At 43.1% G+C, this 19356-nt stretch overlaps 1 protein-coding gene across 1 annotated transcript; it reads left to right on the top strand.

Moving 5' to 3' along the window:
• The first annotated feature begins 5 nt into the window (after positions 1–5).
• Positions 6–17869, top strand: INCENP (inner centromere protein antigens 135/155kDa). The gene is made up of 16 exons (XM_010568035.1): positions 6–142; positions 231–344; positions 855–1636; positions 3534–3585; positions 3754–3787; positions 6104–6182; positions 6746–6797; positions 7120–7237; positions 7325–7459; positions 9748–9857; positions 10246–10366; positions 11140–11262; positions 11821–11993; positions 12290–12380; positions 15172–15331; positions 16069–17869. Exons 1-16 carry the CDS (start codon positions 6–8, stop codon positions 16281–16283), a joined length of 2496 nt encoding a protein of 831 aa, XP_010566337.1. The 3' UTR covers positions 16284–17869.
• The last annotated feature ends 1487 nt before the right edge of the window (positions 17870–19356 follow it).

Consider the following 19356-nt stretch of genomic DNA (forward strand, 5'->3'; position numbering starts at 1 on the left):
CGATGATGGCGGCGGCGGCGGGCCCGGCGCAGCTGCCGGCGGTATGCAACAGGCGGCTGGCGGAGTTCCTGCGGCAGGTGGACGAGACCGACCTAGTGTGGCTGAAGGAGATCCGTGAGGAGGCGGCCAGGATGTTCAGCAGGTACCGACCCCCGCCGGTCCCGCACCGGGCCGGTACCGGCCGCTCCCCGCGCTGACACCCCCCTTCGCCTCTCCTCTTCCTCTCGCAGCCACTACAGCGACGAGCCGGAGCTGATGCCCAAGACGCCGTCGCAGAAGAACCGGCAGCGGAGGAAGCGCCTTTCCGCCCTGCAGGAGGAGAACCAGGAGCCGAGCAGGAAGAGGTAGGCCCGCCGGGGCCCTCCCGGGGTGGACGGCGGGGGGGGCCAGAGCCCGGACAGCGCCGCGTTGGGGAGAGGCCGGGCCGGCGGCTGGTGGAGCCGAGCGGTCCTCTCAGCGCCTGGAGGAGGGAGGGAGCTGGCGGGAGGCTGAAAATCCCGCTGCAGGAGGCCGCAGGGTGATTCCCGCGAAGCCTGTGCCCTGGCGTTCCCTCCTCCAGCCTGGTTAAAGGCCCAGCCCAGGGGGCCTCTTGAAAGGCACTGGTCTTCCTCACTCGGTTCCCTTTTATGTCTCTGTTTCCCTTTCTTTAGTTATCTCTTCTGCTCTAAAGCAATGATGTACACTTGCTACTGTCTGTGTGAGCCGCTTTCTGCAGCTCTCTGAGTGTTAAGCTCTTAGAGGGGCTCGTCCCACGTGTTTTAGCTTTGCTGTCTGCGAGTTCTCGTTTGTGGGCAGAAGGGCTTCGGTCTATCCTGGAATTCAGTTCCAGTCTAATATGCTGTTTCTGTTGTTAGGTTATCTAGAAGGAGGAATAGCAGTGTCAAGGTGGTACCCTCCATACGATACTCTCAAAGACTCCGGAATAAAGAAAACCTGGAACTAATCAGGGCTGAGGCCAAAGAAATCTGTCCACCTCAACGTGTGACAAGATCCCAGGCTGCAACATCTGCTAAAAGCTCCCAGGTCCTTCCTGAGACCCCTCCTGTCCAGCAAGTAGAAGGGAAGGTTCCCTTAGTAGAAGCTGATGTCAGTGATCACATTATCACTGAGCTACACGTCCAGAAGAGTGCATCTAAAGCAGCAGAGAAGCTCTCCATGACCTTTGTCTTGAGCTCAGATGATGGTTCTCCCAGGGAAAGCAGTGTTGCCAAATCACTGCCTGTGCCCACAGCCTTTGAGCTGATGATCCCTCATACCCCCGAGGCAAACGATGCCGGAGAAAGCGAGGCTATGTCCCAGCTGAAGACAGCAAAGGCAGCTAATACTACAGTTGTTTTAAGTGAAGGGCCTAGGCTGGAGGAGGTAGATGACTCTGCTGAGGTACAAGAGGGGTCTGATAAGGAGCTTTCCCAGCACATAAGGGATAGCCCAGGGACTCCGACAGGCTCCAGGCTGAGCCGTCGCTCAGTGCGCAGGAGTCTGATGGGTAAAACTTCCATGACTCACAGAACCTCCCTGGCAGAGAAATACTCACTAGCCAGCAAGAGGGAAAGTATGATGCGGAAATCTGTCGCCAGGGGAATGGTCAAGAGGAAGGCAGCTCAGAAGTCATCTGTGTCCTCCAGTCGCATGGATGGTAAGATTGGATGTCACCAGATGAATTTGCTTTGCACCTTTCCTGCTCTTTTTGTCGATGTACTGCTTTTTGCTGCTGAAGGAAAACAATGTTACGGAGTTAGTTCTTCACTTTGGGTGTAGCAGCTGATCCTCCTAGGCTAGCCAAACTGCAATTAATTGTGGATGTTCTAACTGGCTTTCTAGAGACCTATGTAAGTAGAGAAACCCAGGTAACTGCTAGTTTGTGGCCTGTGAATTCAGCCTTGTAAATCATCTGGGAGAACAACCTTAATGTCTCTGAGTTTCTGTGGTGTAGCTTGCAAAGCTAAGGAGGAAGCTGGCGAACGGGGTTTGTTTTTGCTGGTGGCTGCTTAAGAGGGGTATAGGCTCTTACAAAGGCCTGCATGTTTTCTGGGAAATGAGGTAGCTATCACAGATGCACTGCCCTAAGCAAAATCTGGCTGCTAGTTCTAGAGTAACTTCAGTGAAGGATAAACTGATTTAAATATTCTTCTGTGCTACTGGAACGCAAGCATTGGATTTGGTGCAGAACAGTGATGGATATAGCATCACTTTTTTCAAGCTGAGGGAAAGAAGTGGCTAGTAAGTGGTGGATTAGTAAATGGCTCCTGAAATGCAGATGATGCAGGAGAACCTCTTCCACACAATTTGATGTTGAGGAGAGATTGGCTCTTTTGCACAGCATACTTTTTTGTTTGAAGGGAGAACTAATACAGCTGAAATAACATTACTGTAATGTGTTCATCTGCAGTGTTCTAGCTTTGTGGGATTTGTGCTGTATAAAACTGACTTTTCTTGAAGAGTTATCCTATTTTTGCTGTAGAAGGATATGTTTGGACAAGCACTGTAGTATTTTTTTTCCATACCAACTTAACTGTTCTAGTTGAATGTTTTTCCAGAACCAGAGCACTGTAGAGGATTTCCTGTGCCGGTAACAGGGTAGTGTGGAGTGCTGTGTAAGTTTCTAAGTGCAGTGTTGAGAGGTCCCTCAGTAAAAAATGAAACTGTAGGGAAGTCTCCTCATCTGTAACTTCGAAGAGGCACTGAAATAGCTTTATCTACCTAGTTTAAATGATCAGTCCATATTGTCTGGATCTGGATTACCTGGGAGGTTTAAGGAAGGCTTTATTTCTTCCCTTTGCGCTACTTGACATGACTGTTCTTCTACCTAGTCAAAATTTCTAGGTGTAAGGAGAGGAACTGAGATGTTTCAGGCAGCTCCAGTTGAGCTGGTGAATGTCCAAAAGCCCAAAGCACGTTAATTGACTGCAGAGTGTATCTGCTGTGCCTCTGATGCAGCAGATCTTGCACTGGATCTGTGTACACAGCACGTGTGTTTGTGCTTTCCTCGATAACACCCGCGATGGAAGTATGGGAGCAGACTGCATGCTTCCCCTGTGCAAAGTTTGCCCTTGTGTACTCCACCCAGGCTGAAGCTGCATTGCTGCCTTAATTATTAACAGCAGTTCCCAGCTGTGATGGTACTTAAAAGCTAGCTACCATTGAACCAGCTGGAATGCTTAGCAGGAAGCAGCACTGGGACTGTAAATAATGCTGTTTTTAAATACTGCTAATACTTGGATGTGGCCCTGCAAAATGAGTCTGAGTCCAAACCTAGTCACTCTTAATGTAAACTCATTGAATATTACTTAGAACTCATCTATAATTGAAAACATCTGTTTTCTTATATTAAAATTGCAGGCAGCATTTTCTCTAGTGCTACTTAGGTATATTCAGCTGCCCTTTCTTGTAGCAGCATGCATTTGAATTGTAGGCAGTAACCCAGGAGGCAGAGCAAATGCCTCTATAACAGTCATGAGTGAACTTTGCTCCTACAAAGAGTCTTGGCCTGCACCTGTACGTTATAGCTCTGGCATTTTTTTCTTTTCCTGCAGTCTCCAGCTCTGGAGAGGCACCAGAGGATGAAGAAACAGTTGTCAAAACTGGGTGAGACTACTTTAAGATATTTCTTTATCCTTAATATCCTGCTTGGAGGACTTTTTTACAGTGACATTCTTGGTATAAAATGCACTGCTTGCAGATAACAAGTGGCTTCCCAGTTTCCTTGATGTTATTAAACATGGATGCCTTTTTTCTTTATTTTTTTTTTTCTAGGCCTCCTCCTGGACCTTGTACCCCCTCCAAGTTGGTAAGATTTGAGGAGAGATTTAAAAGCATTTCTGTTTGTGTGGACTTGCAAGCAAAATGTGTTGAAAACACCTCTCATTTGTTATTGGGGAGTTAAGGAGCTCTGGCCACAGATCGCTGGATTTGGTCAACGGGCTGCATAGCACTTGAATAGAGAAGGCATAGAGCACTTGGCTCGCATACATGCATGAGCCTATACATAGCCTCCCTGGTTCTGATACACAGACTAGATAAATTCTAGATTGTCAAGTCTGTTTTAATCACAATGTTCCAAAATTGGCAAAACAAAACCCAGTCAAGTTTTCTTTGGAAAATAAGCACATGTGACCCAAGGCTTATTTTGGATGCAAGTAGAGGTATTCTGTCAGTATGGTGTTACAATCTCAGGTGCTTTCAAAGCCAAGGCTAGCTTTGACTACAAAATAGCATTCTCTCTGTCATTTAGCATAAATAGATGTAAATGTAAATGGTGGGTTGATGCATACCAGCACTGAATACTGACCTTGGTATCACTGGCATTCAGAGTCAAGTCCTGCTTTCTGGCTCTTGCTTCTTAGCCTCTGGCTAGAGATCAGTTGTATGAAAATTCAATCCTGAATCTATACGGATAAATAACCTTCTTACAGTTCAGGGAAGTTTTTTCAGTTGGACACAGTTTGTACGCTATTACTATTTCTGTATTTTTAAAGCTTCTTTTGACCTTTTCATTAGTCCTGCAGATTATTCAAAGCTTGTCAGTTTGTCTTCAGACAACCACAGAAATTTGTAAATATCATTAAGGTCAAAACATATCCCTCCACAATTCTCACTGCCCTCCTGAGGAAGAAACCCCAGGATTATGTCAGTGTTTTGTCTAGAATAATTTTCAATAAGCAAAGACTGAATTAATGGAGCGGAGTTCTGTGGCCTTAAGCACTTCTGTAAACAAGGACAGGTTTATACGTGCTTTTATGGCTGTGCTTGTCAGTAGATCTGCAAAAGTTCAAATAAACTCAGTTTTTCTAGTGCCTTTGGATTTTTAGCTGCCTGAGTTAGAACTGTAGAAAAGCTTAAAGGGAAAACGGCGAGAAGAGGAAAAATTGACAGACTGCTTTGCAGATCTGTGAATAGAGGACTCTTATCTTTTGTTTCTGTACCCTGATGAATTTATAAATACAGTCTAGTCCATGTAGTGTATTTGATCTACCCTTGATCCTCATCTTTTATTTCTATACTGCTGCTGTTGGGAGTGGGACCTTGTAGCCTGTCCCATTCTTAGCCTATGTCACCAGGTTACCGCCCCCTTTCTTTCTTTCTGTTTGTATGTCTTTCTGTCTATCTATCTATCTGTCTTTCTATCTATCAGCAGTTTTCTTGGCAAACCAAATGTGGTTTGGTTTCTGCCAGAGACTTCCTCTGGGAGCTGTGAGCAGCGTGAAAATGTGACTCAGCAACCTTCTCAAACTAGAAAACATCTTTGTCTATGGGAACATGTAAAGACAGTACCTGTATACATGCTGTTACTTAAAGGTCAGATTCTTCTCAGGCCTGATCTCGAATGAATTAGATCTATGTCATTCTGCTGCGCTACAAGATGCTTCCTATACCTAGCCTTAGGATAAGACCCTACAGAAGCATTTGGGGAGGATAAAGTTTCCATACTTCTTTTTTATTCTCTTCCCAACTCCTTTGTGTCTGCCAGCGTACATGCTGGCCAACATGGGTTTGGGGAGTGGAGTTAATGCTTGCATTGCTAGCAGAGTGCAGATTTCAAAAGCCATTGCCAGCTCTCTTGCAGGCATATAAAACCATTATCACAACAGAAGTAATTTTTTATCGGTCTAAGTGCAAAGGTGGCAAATAGCAATGCCTGTCACATTCATAACAGAAACAGATAAATCAAGGCAATGAGCTGTTTGCTGTCTCTCTGTCCATTCATCACTGCTAAGTAAAATAAGCGGTGCCTGACTCTTGCCAAAAGTCCAGCAAGCATAAACAGATTTCCAACTTGAAATGCTTTTGTCCTTAATAGTTTATGAGTTCAGTTTAAGCAGTGCATCCCTTGTTGCAGATACTTGTGTTCTGTTAACATCCCTGCTTCTAGTGATGACATGACATCAAGGAATTTACCAAGATGGTGTCCTGAGGTATTTTTCGCAGCTGGAGGTTAGGACTTCACTCTGGGTACTGCCACCAATACTTTATACTATGTATGTGGTTTTGCAGTCTCTGGTAATATTGCAGAGAGTGTCCTTGTCAGAATGACATAATGATTTGAAACAGTAATTGGCTGTTTCTGTGCGAGAATTGTGCTGAAACCCATTTGCTTTTCCTACAGAGTCCTCAAAGTCCACAAATGTCCCTTCGCTCTCGAACTATCAGCAGAAATGAACAGCTGCAGGAGACGAGCAACAACGGTAGCTTCCAGACAATTTTTGTGGCAGAATTTTAAAAAATTGTCACTTTGTTGGGAGGCTGACTGGGAGGTTTGAAAGATTGGCTAGTTAATTTGACAGCCCAGTTTGAAAGACTAACCTTTGACAAGCAAGGATTTGTTTGAAGAGATTAACAGTTAGGAAATTCTGTGCTGGAGTTATTTTCCACCCTGGGAAGCACATGGAAACAGATGTAATGAAGATGGAGGGATGCATGTTCTCCCTGGGAGACCTAGTTGAACCCTGTTTCTGAAGCAAGCAGTCGCTCTGTATCTGTGCAGAACACAATAGCATTGCATTAGTGCAAACTGCATACCACAGATTACTTTAGACAGCTTTGCTTTATTTTGTATTTCTAGGTTTGAATGGCACTGTGCAGTTGCTTGCTGAAAGCAAGAAAAGTCCTGCTGTGCATAATTCATGGCAGATTTTTTTGCTATTTAGTGAGCTGCTAAATCTGTTGTCTGCTTTCAAAGCTGGGTTGGAAGGGATTTTTTTTTTCTGCTAGAATTAGCAGTGTAACTGTTGGTTTGGTTTTTTTTCAGAAAGCAACTTAAATAAGAATGGGGAGACCCAGGAACCACCCCAGAGTGCCAGGTATGTTCGTAGAATCATTCTGGTTGGAAGGTGCCTCTGGAGATCTGTAGTTCAGTTCAAAGCAGGTTCAATGCTGAACATTGTTAAATGGCTTCAGTGTTTTGTGGCTGTGAAACTTTTGCAGTAAGTTTCCTCTGCCTCTATGAAAAGAGGATTTAATTTGTATCTTCTATCACATTAGAAATTTTTTATTTAATACCTACTTGTGTATACACAATGAAATATCTTTTAAGCTAGGATAGTTTTATGACCTTTTTTTAAACCTGACTTTGAGACAATCAGGAGGATTTGCCATGTGTGATGGACTGCATTTTTCTCACAGGAGAAAGCCAAGTTACAAAAGAGCTGTGGATGAACGCTATGACAATCAGCAGGCAGAAGATGGAGGGCTTTCTCCTCCAAGAAGAAAAACCCCGTCCCCTACCTTTCCAGCCAGCAAAGTAAGATCCTTGTAACCCTGATGTACTTCACCAAGACCTGCTTCATACTCACGCTCCTGAGGATCATTTTTGGCTTTGCTCTCATAGGTTGTACGTCCTTTCAAAACGTTTTTGCACACTGTGCAGAAGAACCAGCTCCTCATGACGCCAAGCTCTGTGGGGAGAAATGGAGTAATAAAATCTTTTATCAGGTACAACACTCCTCTCCAATCTAATCCCAAGGTAAGATGAGACTGTTTTAAGCTAGTACATGATGGTCTGATGAGTGTCTAAGTTAAAGCACAGACATGAAAGAAACTTTTCAACCCATACAAAACAAAGAAGTAACTTTAAGCAGTCTGTTTACACTTACATAAACTAAATAAAATTGTGATTAGGCAGCTTCCTAAAGAGTTCTAATTTGGACTCTAAGGTTTATTACTGTAGCATTCCCCTGTGGTATTAGCAAGTAACAGTTGGGAATGAAAACTGGGAAATGAAAATCACAAGGATTTTGAATACTGCAGTTGAGGTGTATATATAAACTAAAGTCTGCACATCCACAGTCTCCTTTCTAGGACTTCTTTTTAGTGAGTGAGATCTGAGCAAATGCCTCTTAAATCCAAGCTTCTGGTGTTCTGAGTTTTTTCAGACCTTTGAAGCAGGAAGAAACATGAGATTGTCCTGAATAGGAGACTGCTGTGTCAGTGAGACAAGTATGCCAGTATCCAAATCTAATAGGCATCAATATCAGTGTAGTATAATTGTTGCAACCAGCAAAGACAAACAACGCACCTTTGCTATTTGCAGGCCGATGCCTCTACCTATGCAATACCACAGTGAAGTTTATAGCATCACTGGGGAAGCACCTGTACCCCAAACAGACTAGTGCTTTGGGTGGATGGGATTTGAGATCTGGTTCTAGATTTCCAAAGGGAGTTGGTTTTCCCTGTGTTCTGCTTACACAGGTCATAAATCATGATCACTTAATTATATGGGCTGGAGTTGCAGTAGGAATACTACCCGATCACTGATGGGCAGCCCTTACTCTTGCCTGATCTGCATTTAGATTTGGTATTTGACTTGGAAGAGAAGTCAGTGTTCAAGGAAAAGCAGGTTTCAATCAATGTGCTGTAGTTCCTATTCCAGAACAGCTCTCTGACAGTGTCAGCCAAGTACAAGGGTGTAGCTTCACAGATGGACCTAGGGACATGCTAGAAGCTGGCATGCTGAGCATAGATTGCTTGTACTTCTAATACCCAACAACTTGCCTGCAAAATAAGGTAGTTCTAGGGCTTGTTTTCACTTGCAGGAGAGTTGGGGACAGAGAGGAGGGCATACTGCAGAAACTGGTTTTACTGCATGTTGCTTCTATCTAGCAACCTAGTAACAGAACTTCTTTGTATTGCTTAAAGCTGTCATGGTTGCTGCTGTACTCCAGCAGATAAGAAGAGTGTATCATGAGGAAGTAGTGAAGGATTTGAGCTTCAATCTCACTGGTGTTCCTGTTGATGTTAGTGTCTGTATTGGCAAAGGACCTAATATGATGAGAAGAGTCTTCTGACTAGTGCATCCTTTGTTGCTGTCAGTTCATCAAATGTTACATTTTAGGTTTTATTTTGGTGTGGCCAACCTGCTCTCAGGATTTTTATTTTGTGGGGGCTAAATGTAACTAAATAGCACCGGAGCAATAAGATATAATTGTTAGTTTCAAATTAGCCAGTTTAGATACTAATAACACCAATCATTTACAACATGGAGCCCAGCATAGGGTAATCACTTGAATAGTTCACCGTGCTTATCAATGGGTTTGTACTAAAACCAGGCAGGCCTGTCATAATTAGGCATCTGCAGTATCAAATCTGGCATTAGTTTATCTTAATCTGTTTGCTCTGACTGTAGTGCTGGCCGGATCTTGCTCTTCTAATTGACAGTACACTTAGGCTGAGTTAGCTGGACTGTTTGGAAAAAATGGGACAAATGTCCTGCATTTCTGCCTGAATGACATGTGGGGCTGACTGTGTGCTTGAAACAAGCTGTAAGCACCTGTCTAAATGGTGGTGGTTTACCATGAGATGAAGCTTTGTGGGAAGCAAAGACACCAGTGGGAGCTCTGAGTTAAGTAAGGTGTTTCCTAGAGCACCATCTGTCCCCTGCACTCGCTGCAGGATGTTAGTATCATTGCCAAGCATTAACACTGCTTTTTTGGTTCTTTTTACCAACATAAATCACAGTGCTGTCTGTCTGCAATCTCTGCGGAAGCTGCCTGGACTTCAGGAGCTGATGCTTCTGTTTCAGCTGCCCAGTTTCTCTCACTTTCTAAGATTAATACCACTGCCTTGTTTTCTATCACATCTGTTCCCAAACATTCATGACCACATCACAGGCTACCTGAGCTCTGTTTCAGGCTTGTTACCATCCTTTGGTTCTGGCTGCAGTTCCTCGGTGTTACCTCTGGGCCATTAACCTGAGCAAATTGAGGTAGAAGGAAGCCCTGGCAGGTAGGTATAATCACATTTCAATCCACCTAGGAAAAGGAGAGACAGAAGCTAGAGACTCTGAGAAAAAAGCAAGAAGCTGAGCAGCTGAGAAAACAAAAACTGGAGGAAGAAAAGAAACGGCGACTAGAAGAGGCAAGGCTGTGAGTATATGCTTTCTCCCTTGTCTAGACTGCTCTCTCTGCACCTGTAGGTCCCTATATCTAGGTCTTTTATCTTGCAGTGTTCTTACATGCAGCAAAAATTCTTGTTGGCCTGCTTTCACACTGCAAAGACAATATTTGTTCTCATAGTATCTGTCTAGAATGCTAATGAAAAGTTAACTATCCTAGCTGACTGCTTCTTCAGCTTTTTGTCTTAAGTCCTCTGTCTCAGGTGGACCTTAAAAATATTGCTAATGCTTAAATGAATGGTGTATTTCGTTCAGTGAATTTCATGCTGCCCAAGAGCTGTGTCTGTTGGCCTTGTATTTGAGTTGTAAAGAACTCATCTAGCTGGACTACAATGATGAAGTTGGGCTGTGTCCTATAGGAAGCGTGAGGAGCGCCTGCGCAAAGTGTTGCAAGCTCGGGAACGGGCAGAACAAATAGAGGAAGAGAGGAAAAGGCGCATTGAGCAGAAGATAGCTCTGTTTGATGAGAAGACTGAGAAGGTAAGGCCCAATATACTTATAGAGTTTATTTGGGAGAATAAAGTCTGTTGCGGTAGACGATGCCACATGACCATGCCTTCCAGAAAGAGAGGAACTGAGGCTGTTGAAATCTAGAGAATGAACTGGAGGATGGTTGAATAAAGATCTTTCCAGAAACTTGGTGATTCTGAGTGACTGCCTTTCTCTTGGTTACAGCAAATGGCAGATGAAAACCCTTATTTTCCAGAATTATGAATCTAAATGGGCTTTAGCAAGGCTCTGTTAGACAAATGGGAGAAGAACTTCAAGTAGATAAAGCCAGCCTAATGGCCCTGAGGCTTTATCTACTTGAAGTTGTTCTCCCATCTGACTAATAGATGAAAAGGTGAAAATAAACATACTTCCTCCAGACCCTTTCTTGTATCTGAGATTTTCAGACAATTTGCACATGGGACCATAGCAGTCATTTCTCTGCTTTAATTATCTCCATCTGCTTTTATTATTTCATGGTTCTGAGAAAATATTCTGATGTTTTTTGTGGTATTAGGTGTATAAATACCAGAATAGGATCAGCTCTTCCTATGGAGATGTAAAAGAAGGTCATTTCCCTAAATATTACCTTTTTAAAATAAAGCACAGATCCCATTGGCTCCTGGTGGCAAAAAAGGAAGCTTTTGCTTTGTGAGAGGGTGGAAGCTCTGCATCTTTGAGACTTGCTGCTATGGTATTTCACATGCACAGAGAACTCTCCCATCTGAGATTTAGGTATTCGGCTAGCTACATGTGTGTCTTAGGTGCGGGAAGAAAGGTTGGCAGAAGAGAAGATGAAAAAGAAAGCAGCTGCCAAGAAAATGGAAGAAGCAGAGGCCCGGCGCAGGCATGATGAAGAGGCCAGAAAACAAAAAGCACTGCAGCAGGTCTGTGCTGGAGCCCATCCTGTCATCCTGCATGCAATTAGAATGGCCACAGTCTGCCACAGTCTTTGTAAGCAAGGAATCCAGTGGGAGTACTAACACAAAACAACTGAGTGAAATTAGTGTAGCGGAGAGTCTTTGTCCTTAAAGCTCTCTGCAGTGTTGTGCTTCCTGCTTCCTCTTGCAATATGCTGTAAGCTGTTAGTGGTGATTGTGACCCACATTTCTTCTGCAGTTCTGGACAGATTCTTACTAAAGACCTTAATTTGTGGATTGGCACGTATTAAAATTTCTCAGTTAAACCTGTCTCTCAGAGATCCAAAGCATGGTGGCCATTAGGCCCTTTGGGGTACATTGTGGGCAGGGGAAGGCCAGCATTGAAATAGCTGGAGAGATGATGCACCTACCTTGAAAGCACTGGGACTTAAGCCCTGAGTTGCTTCCCTGCTGTGTACTGATAGGTGCTGGAGACTTGAGTCAAATAAGGTGTTCCTGCTCCTTTATTCTGGAGCTTGTTCCTCTGCAATGTAAGGTGTGTAATTGCCTTGTTGGGTTTACCAGGAGGAGGAGGAACGTCGGCACAAAGAGCTAATGCAGAAGAGGAAGGAAGAGGAGCAGGAACGTGCCAGGAAGATTGCTGAGCAGAGACAGGCAGAACAGGAGAGAGAGAAACAACTGGCTGTAGAGAGAGAGATGGAGAAGAAGAAGGAACAGGAGAGGATCCAGGCAGAAAAGTAAGACAATATCTATTTATGTACTAAATTCTGTGCTGGGACTTTGAAAAGAAGCAGTAACTGAGGGCTCTATTGAAACGCCCAAGCAGTGAAGAGCTACTTTGTGCTGTCGGTGTAACTCTGGACCATTATGTGTACTGAGATGCCAAGAAGAAATTCTGGGCTCAATAACATAGGAAGTATGGTGGGATGTGCCCTGAAAAGCTGGGAGAAAAAGAGGGGTTTGCAGCAGGCACTGGATGGGAGGGTACCCCTGCATAGTTTTGAGAGTAATGGTCTGTTGCTTTGGTTCTCAGGCTACATGAACAGCAGGAGAAAGCTGCTCGCCTGCAAAAGGAAGTGTTGTCTGCTAAAGAACAGCTCCACAAAGAGACAGAAAAGAAAGAAGTAAGTACTCTCTACTTGTAGATGGGTAGAGCCACATGGATCTGACTTCAGTAGCTGTTACTGTTAGGAGCAGCTGAGCTGTGAAGCCATCAAGAACCCTGATGAGTGAGTTGTTGCACTTCTGAACTTGAGCCAACCAAAGTCTGTTCTCTGTCCATTTCAGAAGGTATACTTGCTCTCTTTAGATGGCAGCAGTGCAAGAAGAAAGAACAGAAAACACACACATTGAATTGAAGTGAGGTTTTCAGCTTTTCCCCCTTTCTGTGCCCAGGTGTATCCGCACCTCTCTTGATATCAATAATTTATTCCAGACTTTTCAGAAGCAACATCTTAATTTTACATTTGTGCCACTTTCAACAGAACCACAAGTACAGACTTGTAGGCTTTTTCTGCAACAGTCATGCAGCATAGATAAACTAAGCAGGTGTTTTTGCTTGTGGTATTGAAGAGGGAACTTTTGATGCCTTGGCAGTTCATGCTATTTGAATAAAGCAACTGCAGCTGGATAGGCTCAGGTTTTTGCTTAACTTGCAACATACATTTTCACCAGAGCAGAGATAAAGCCCACAGGTGTCGTTCGGGTAGCTTTTGGAATGTCCCTTCTGAAGTATTTGCACAGAGTAATTGCTGGGAATTGGTAGCAAACCTTTTGCTATTGGGACTGTTGCTTTTTGATTTATATAAGATTTGGGAGAACTCGTGCTTTCAAGATGATTTGTGAGAAAGAACAGAAGGGTGGACTAGTTGGTTGGAAATTTTCCAACATTTGCCTGAAATCATTGTCACTCCACTTAGCAGAGCTGTGGTATTAGCACACTGACAGCAGTTGTCCAGCTGCCCTCAGGGAGCTGAATTCCTTGGTGGGGATCCCTCCATGCCCAGCAAGCCCCTCGCTCTCAGTTAGCTTTGTGAAGTTGACAGGCAGCTGATGGTAGACCTCAGTACAACTTGTTCTGCCGTTAAGACTGGGTGGGATTTATTTCAGTAGATTTTAGATGTCTACTGTTTTGAGTTAGCAGCCTCTTGGTTTCCTTCAGATTCAGTAGGAAAAACTAAGCATTCATAGGGTGAGATTCTTTTGACCTGTTTGGGATGGTTACTGTACAATAGGATGACTTGGTCTATAAAAATACTGTTTATTAGTCTAAAAAGAGGCTAAGATCAGTAGCATAGACTTTTCCATCTGCAGATGGTCAGCTGCATTCTGATGTTTATATCCTGAAGATAAAGTCAGTAGCAAGTTTTTCAAAGCATGAGGTCATTGCATTATCAGAGGACGGGAACTAATGCTCTTAAATGGGAAGGTCAGTTTGTGCCACTTTGTGAGGAAAGCTAACCGTTGCATTGCATTTGTTCAAAGTGATCCTTAGCATCACAAGCAACAAAGACTTGCAATCAGGTGCTTAGATTATTTTTTTTTTTTTTTGCATGTCAAAAAAATGGATCCCCGGGTTAACAGCGTAGCTTAGTTCATAAGATTAATTAATTTGTGGCATTGGCTTGCCAGCAGGAGGAGCAGAGGCTAGCAGAGATGAAGAGTCAGGAGCAAGAACAGAAGAAACTACCAAAGGAACAAAAGGCTAAAGATATAGCCCAAACACAGCACCTAGAAAACAAAGAGGTAATTCTGCGCTCTCTGGTGAAATTTCTTTAAGGGATGACATCAGAGAACTTTGATTCCAGCATTGACATGCTGTTACAATGGGCAGTTTTACCCTCTGCTTTTTATATTCCCTTTCAGTAATGAAGGGATTCTGTAAATGTTTTTCCTTGTTATCTGAGGTTGACTCCTGGTGGCCTTGAGTATTTAAATAACTTTTGGGGAGTCAAAAGGAGGGAAGAGAAGCAGCAAGTGTTTGCCAGGGTTTTCTTGTTGTCAGGATAAGGCAGTAGCTGTTACAATTACCTTGCCTTTTTAAGCTCCTCTTTAAATACTGGATGAACCTCACAGGCGGAAGAGGTGTTGCAAATGTTATTTAAGTTCAAAGCTGGAAACAGCCACAGGATGGCAGCAGAGTCTGTGCAAGAGTATTGCATTTGGGCCTCACTGCTGATGGAACTTGAGAAAAACCTGCAGGTGAATGTACAGGTCTTGAACATTGAAAACAAATATATGGATCTTTATCTCCTTGCAAAGCTATATATTTTAATCTTTAAGTGCAAAACTAGTGAAATATGAGTTAATGTTAATGGACATAAAGCCATGAAGGCAGCGTCCTATGAGGAAGAAAAACTTTCCAACTCTAGATATATTTCATGGTTGGTGAAATTTGCAGTTTTAGATTTTTCTTCATCACTTGCGTTTCCCTGTCATGCTGTTCCCATAAAAATTTTAATACAGTTTGTCCTGAGCTGTGTATATTCTCTACATGGTAATAATCAGTTTAATATTATTAAGCCCAGAAGTTTGGTTGCAGGCTATTTAAAGCACATTACTCAGCTCCAACTTTGAGGACGTAACAACTTCATTCAAGCCTTGCTTGAATCGAATGGAACTGCTGTATGTATATTAGATGCATCTATTGCTGGCTTGTTCATGTCATACATATCCAGTTAAGCAGCCTAATTAAACAGGAGAAGGCAATGCAAAATCATAACTGGCTCAAAACTTTGGAACTTGGGTCAAGTTCTTGGATCAAAACTTTAGAACTGCCAAACTTCAGGTTTTGCAATTATGCGATAAAGCAAAGATGGAATATTGAGGTACGCTAGCCGACAAGCATCTTGCTGCAGCTCGGAAGCGTAGCAGTGCTATTGTATCTAATGCCTGTGGAATATATTTGTCTTCTAGAATTCACCTGCCTGCAATTCATACCAGATGACTCCACAGGCCCAGAAAGATTCAAAGGCCCCCACGGTAAATCCAAACAACTATGGAATGGATCTGAATAGCGATGACTCTACTGATGACGAAAGCCAGCCTCGCAAGCCCATCCCTGCCTGGGCCACTGGTATGTGTTAGCAGGTTGATATCTGTGCTGAGATCCCCTGACAAACCCTACTACAGCTTTGCTCCAATGGATAGTAAGACCTGGTGTAAAATTTTTGCCCAGTTCCTCCTACTTGCACACTGTAGTTAAAAGTACTAATCTCCAGCAGCGTGGCTGGAGTGCTGAGTTAAGGGCTCCTCTGCCACTTGGGGACCTTCTTGCGACAATGTTGGGGAAAAAATACTCTGTTAAACTGCCTTAACAGAGCTTCTAGTGTCATTTTGCCAACGTGAAAGGAATAATTATGAATTAGTGCTGTGGCCTTGAGCCTGCTTGACATTGATTTGGCTTTAAAAAGCAAAGTAATGCCAGATGTCATGGACCAGGTTTCAGACTGGCTGTTCTGGTTCTGAAATACTCATTTCCATGATTTCATATTCCACCTACCCCAGGGGAGCTAAGATGTTGTGGGGAAACTAATGGTATCTCCAGGAAGAAAAGCTGAGAAACCTTGCCTCTTGCAAACTTATTCTAGTTCCTGGGCAGAACTCAGCACATGCGATATTTGCCCTCCAAGTGAACTATGGTGAATCTTAAGGCTTAAACAGGGTGCTTTAAAACATCAAATACTGCAGGATTTCTCCCATTTGTGATCTCTGATTAGAGATGAGGAGAGCAGGGACACATTGCATACAAGCAGCCTGCACAGCAATTTCAATTAAAAAAATTAATGAAAATTTAATCTTTTGTTTCTCTAGGGAATCAGCTTAGCCAAGCTGTAATCCGCCAGTACTACAACCCTCCCAATGTTGATGCACTCTTTGGGGTGATTGCAAGCCCCAAGCTGGAGGACATCTTTTACAAAAGCAAACCACGCTACTTCAAGCGCACAAGCTCTGCTGTGTGGAGTTCCCCACCATTTCCAGGTGCCAAATCGGTTCTAGGTCTGCCATACAGCCTGAAAAAGTACTGACTTGGGCAGTGGCTGTTTCTTGTGGACCGGTGGGTATGTATTTCTGTCTCTCTAGGTGAGAAAAGAGTTACTGTTCAGTATCTGTAAATCTTTAGGTATTAGCATTGAATAAATGTCAGCTCTTACTGGGCCTCTTGCATTTTCAGTTTTCGGGGCTTATTTTCTCACTGTTAGGCAAAACGGCAAGCTTTTGGGAGATACTGCCTTGGAAAGATGCATCTCCTTTTTACCCTTAGCTTTACGCTGGCAAAGATTTAGACCTTTAGGTCATGATAGTGCATCACCTAAGCTGTGTGATCCTGTCCTGTTCAGCAAAGCAGGCCTGGTAGTAGCTGCCAGCAGTAGACAAAAATTGTATGTCTGTACTGTCCCTGCCCACCTCATGGCTGAAGCCAGAGTACTTGTACAGCTAAGGACCACTGCGCGCATCTTGGGTAAAATCCACATATGCACTACTGATGTTCTGCAGAAGCAAGGTTTTAGCAGCTGTCGTCTTCATCTCCTGCAAATTGCAAAATTATTTCATTTTTTCATTTTTCAGCAATACACTTTATGCCAACACCAAGTGCAATTATGTGCCTACGCTAGATTGATGCCAATGTTACTACAGCTCAGGCTGAAATACCCAGAGGATTTTATTGCCCTTCCTTCAGCTGTTGAAGAGAGATGTGACCCTCAGTGTAATTATGTCTCCAGGAATACCCAGAGTAGTGTAAGCAGGCTTTGTTGATCCTAGGCTTTGTTGTTCTAGGCTTTGTTAAGAGAAATTGTACAAAGGTTCTGATAGAATTTTGTTTCTCTAATTTAAATTCCATGTCTGTGGCATAGATTGGATTGAAAGAATGAGTTTAACCTATCTTTCTCTTTTCTCCCCTTGCGTCTTTCATTTGTTCAGCATCGGTTTTATTTCTAGGCCTGTTTTGCACTTCATGTTCAATCAGACAGTGTCAAATGGACTGTTATCAAGACAATTTCCTCCTAACAGCAAAATATCAGCTCAGAATTTCAGTTCCAAGAGCACTTGGTGTTTTAGTCATTCTTTCTACACCTAACTTGCAAATGGCACAGGCACTTGTGTTTTCTCTGCAACAAGCTCCTGTACAGAGAGTAAAGGTCTCAGTAGAAGAGTGCTTACTGGAAGATTTTAAGGGAAACAGTTACATTCGTCTCTGTAGGTTGTTGTGGAAGTCTGTCTTCTACGAATTAGGCAACCTATATGGTTCTTACCTCAGATTCATCTTGTGGCTTGATTTGTTTTAAAGATGGGTGAGCATTCATGGCTGCAATTTCAGTAAGCAAAAGGCTGAAGAACACTGTTTCTCCTTAGATACAACTCGGTCCTTTAAACAAAACACTGTACGGAGATTATACAATGTGTAAGGAGACTTCTACCTTGTGCATATAATTAATGAACTGTTTGCAAGCAAATGTCTTTAAAGTGATGTGGGGTTTTATATTTAAATACATCAACTGCTAGATGCTACGCTATTGATCAGTGTTTATATCTGTGAGATGATTGTACTTCGATAGAAGCTCTGTAGATTGAATTTTGTATCTTAGAATGAACATAACCTTTTTGTAAGAAAGCTTGCTGAAATGGTGAAATCTTTAAAGTTGAATGCTGTTTGAATGTCTGACAATTTGATAAAAGTGAGTTAAATCATCTCTGGGCTTCTCTTCTGGACTCATTATAGCTTTTTATTAGAAAAATCTACAGTATTTTGGAATCTGTCCTTTTGGGTTGCTTTTTGCACTGTTTCCTTAAGATAGGAATGTTCTGTCTAGGAAGAACTTCATAATTCCTGCTACAGCGGAAAATATTTGTACTTTGGTAACCCTGCAGAATTTGCTGACTAGTTTTACTTTCTTCTTTTGTTTCTGAGGGACAGTTTGGCATGATGATATATTCCCAGAAATCTTTGCTAAGGAATACATGAATTGAATTTACCACAAACTAACCTACATCCCTATAATTCACTACTTATATAACTTCAGAAAATTTTCAGAATTGCTACCACCAGCTGGAGCAAGAACTTCACTCACAGTATACAACTGGAGCTCTGGTATTTAAAAACACACAAAAAACCACAAGTAGAAATCCCAGGAAATTACAACCTCAAGACTTTAAGAAAGAGATTTTCACTCTTGATTTCAGGTATTTATCTTAATTTTTATTCCTGCCCAGGCAGCCTTTCCTAAGCTCTAAGTGCATGTGCTTTCTGGTACAGCCTGACTAGGTTTGTGCCTGACCCAGAGCTGGGCCTCCCTGGAGATACTGCTCTAGATGACTGTCCTGCCTGTGGGCTGAATTTCAGTAAGTATTGCACAGGCAGATTTTAGAAGCTGCTCCTGAGTGAAGACAGTCTTAACCATAAAACCCCAGTTATTTCGCTGTTCTCCAAGACAGATTCCTGGTTGCATGCCGAGGTTATTCTGCCCCTGCCCCTGGCTCTGAATCAGCTCCTGTATTCTGTTGCCTGCTCTGACTTACAGAAAAGTTTGATAAAAGCATAGGTGACAGAATGGCAAGATCCACTTAACCTGTCACTGCAGCTAGTGCTCAGCAGATACCTCGAAAAATATAACGGGGCAAGCATAAAGCAGTATTTCTCAAGTGAGTAAACTCGGCCATCAGTTAGTTGAGGTCTCAAACCTAAAACTGCTCCAAGAAAGAACAAGTAAAAGCAAAGATGTTTCTTGATGAGAATATTAAAGAGCACATTGTGCCTGGCTTTGGCTTGATGAACAAAACACTCCTGTACCTGAGGCTTTCCAGACACCACATGTGCAGATGACCTCCATTCTCACAGGTACCTGTGGGCAGGGAACTAGCAGTAATATGGCTGTGGTGCCTTTTCCAGCATGCTGGTTATCAGAGCACGGACTGGGAAGACAGCAGAGTTCTGCAGGTCTGTACAAATCCAGGGCCTCCAAGGACATACTGAGTGGGTGCCAATACATCAGTCTAGCTGTAACAACCTGACTGGCTTCCAGTCCACCTGGCTTTAGGACACTCATCTGCAGATCTGGGAAGCAACAGCCCTCATTGAACAGCCTTCTCTGAACAGCTGTT

Source organism: Haliaeetus leucocephalus, unplaced genomic scaffold (genome assembly GCF_000737465.1).
Source record: "Haliaeetus leucocephalus isolate CR32 unplaced genomic scaffold, Haliaeetus_leucocephalus-4.0 Scaffold236, whole genome shotgun sequence".
In the NCBI taxonomy this organism is placed as follows: domain Eukaryota; kingdom Metazoa; phylum Chordata; class Aves; order Accipitriformes; family Accipitridae; genus Haliaeetus; species Haliaeetus leucocephalus.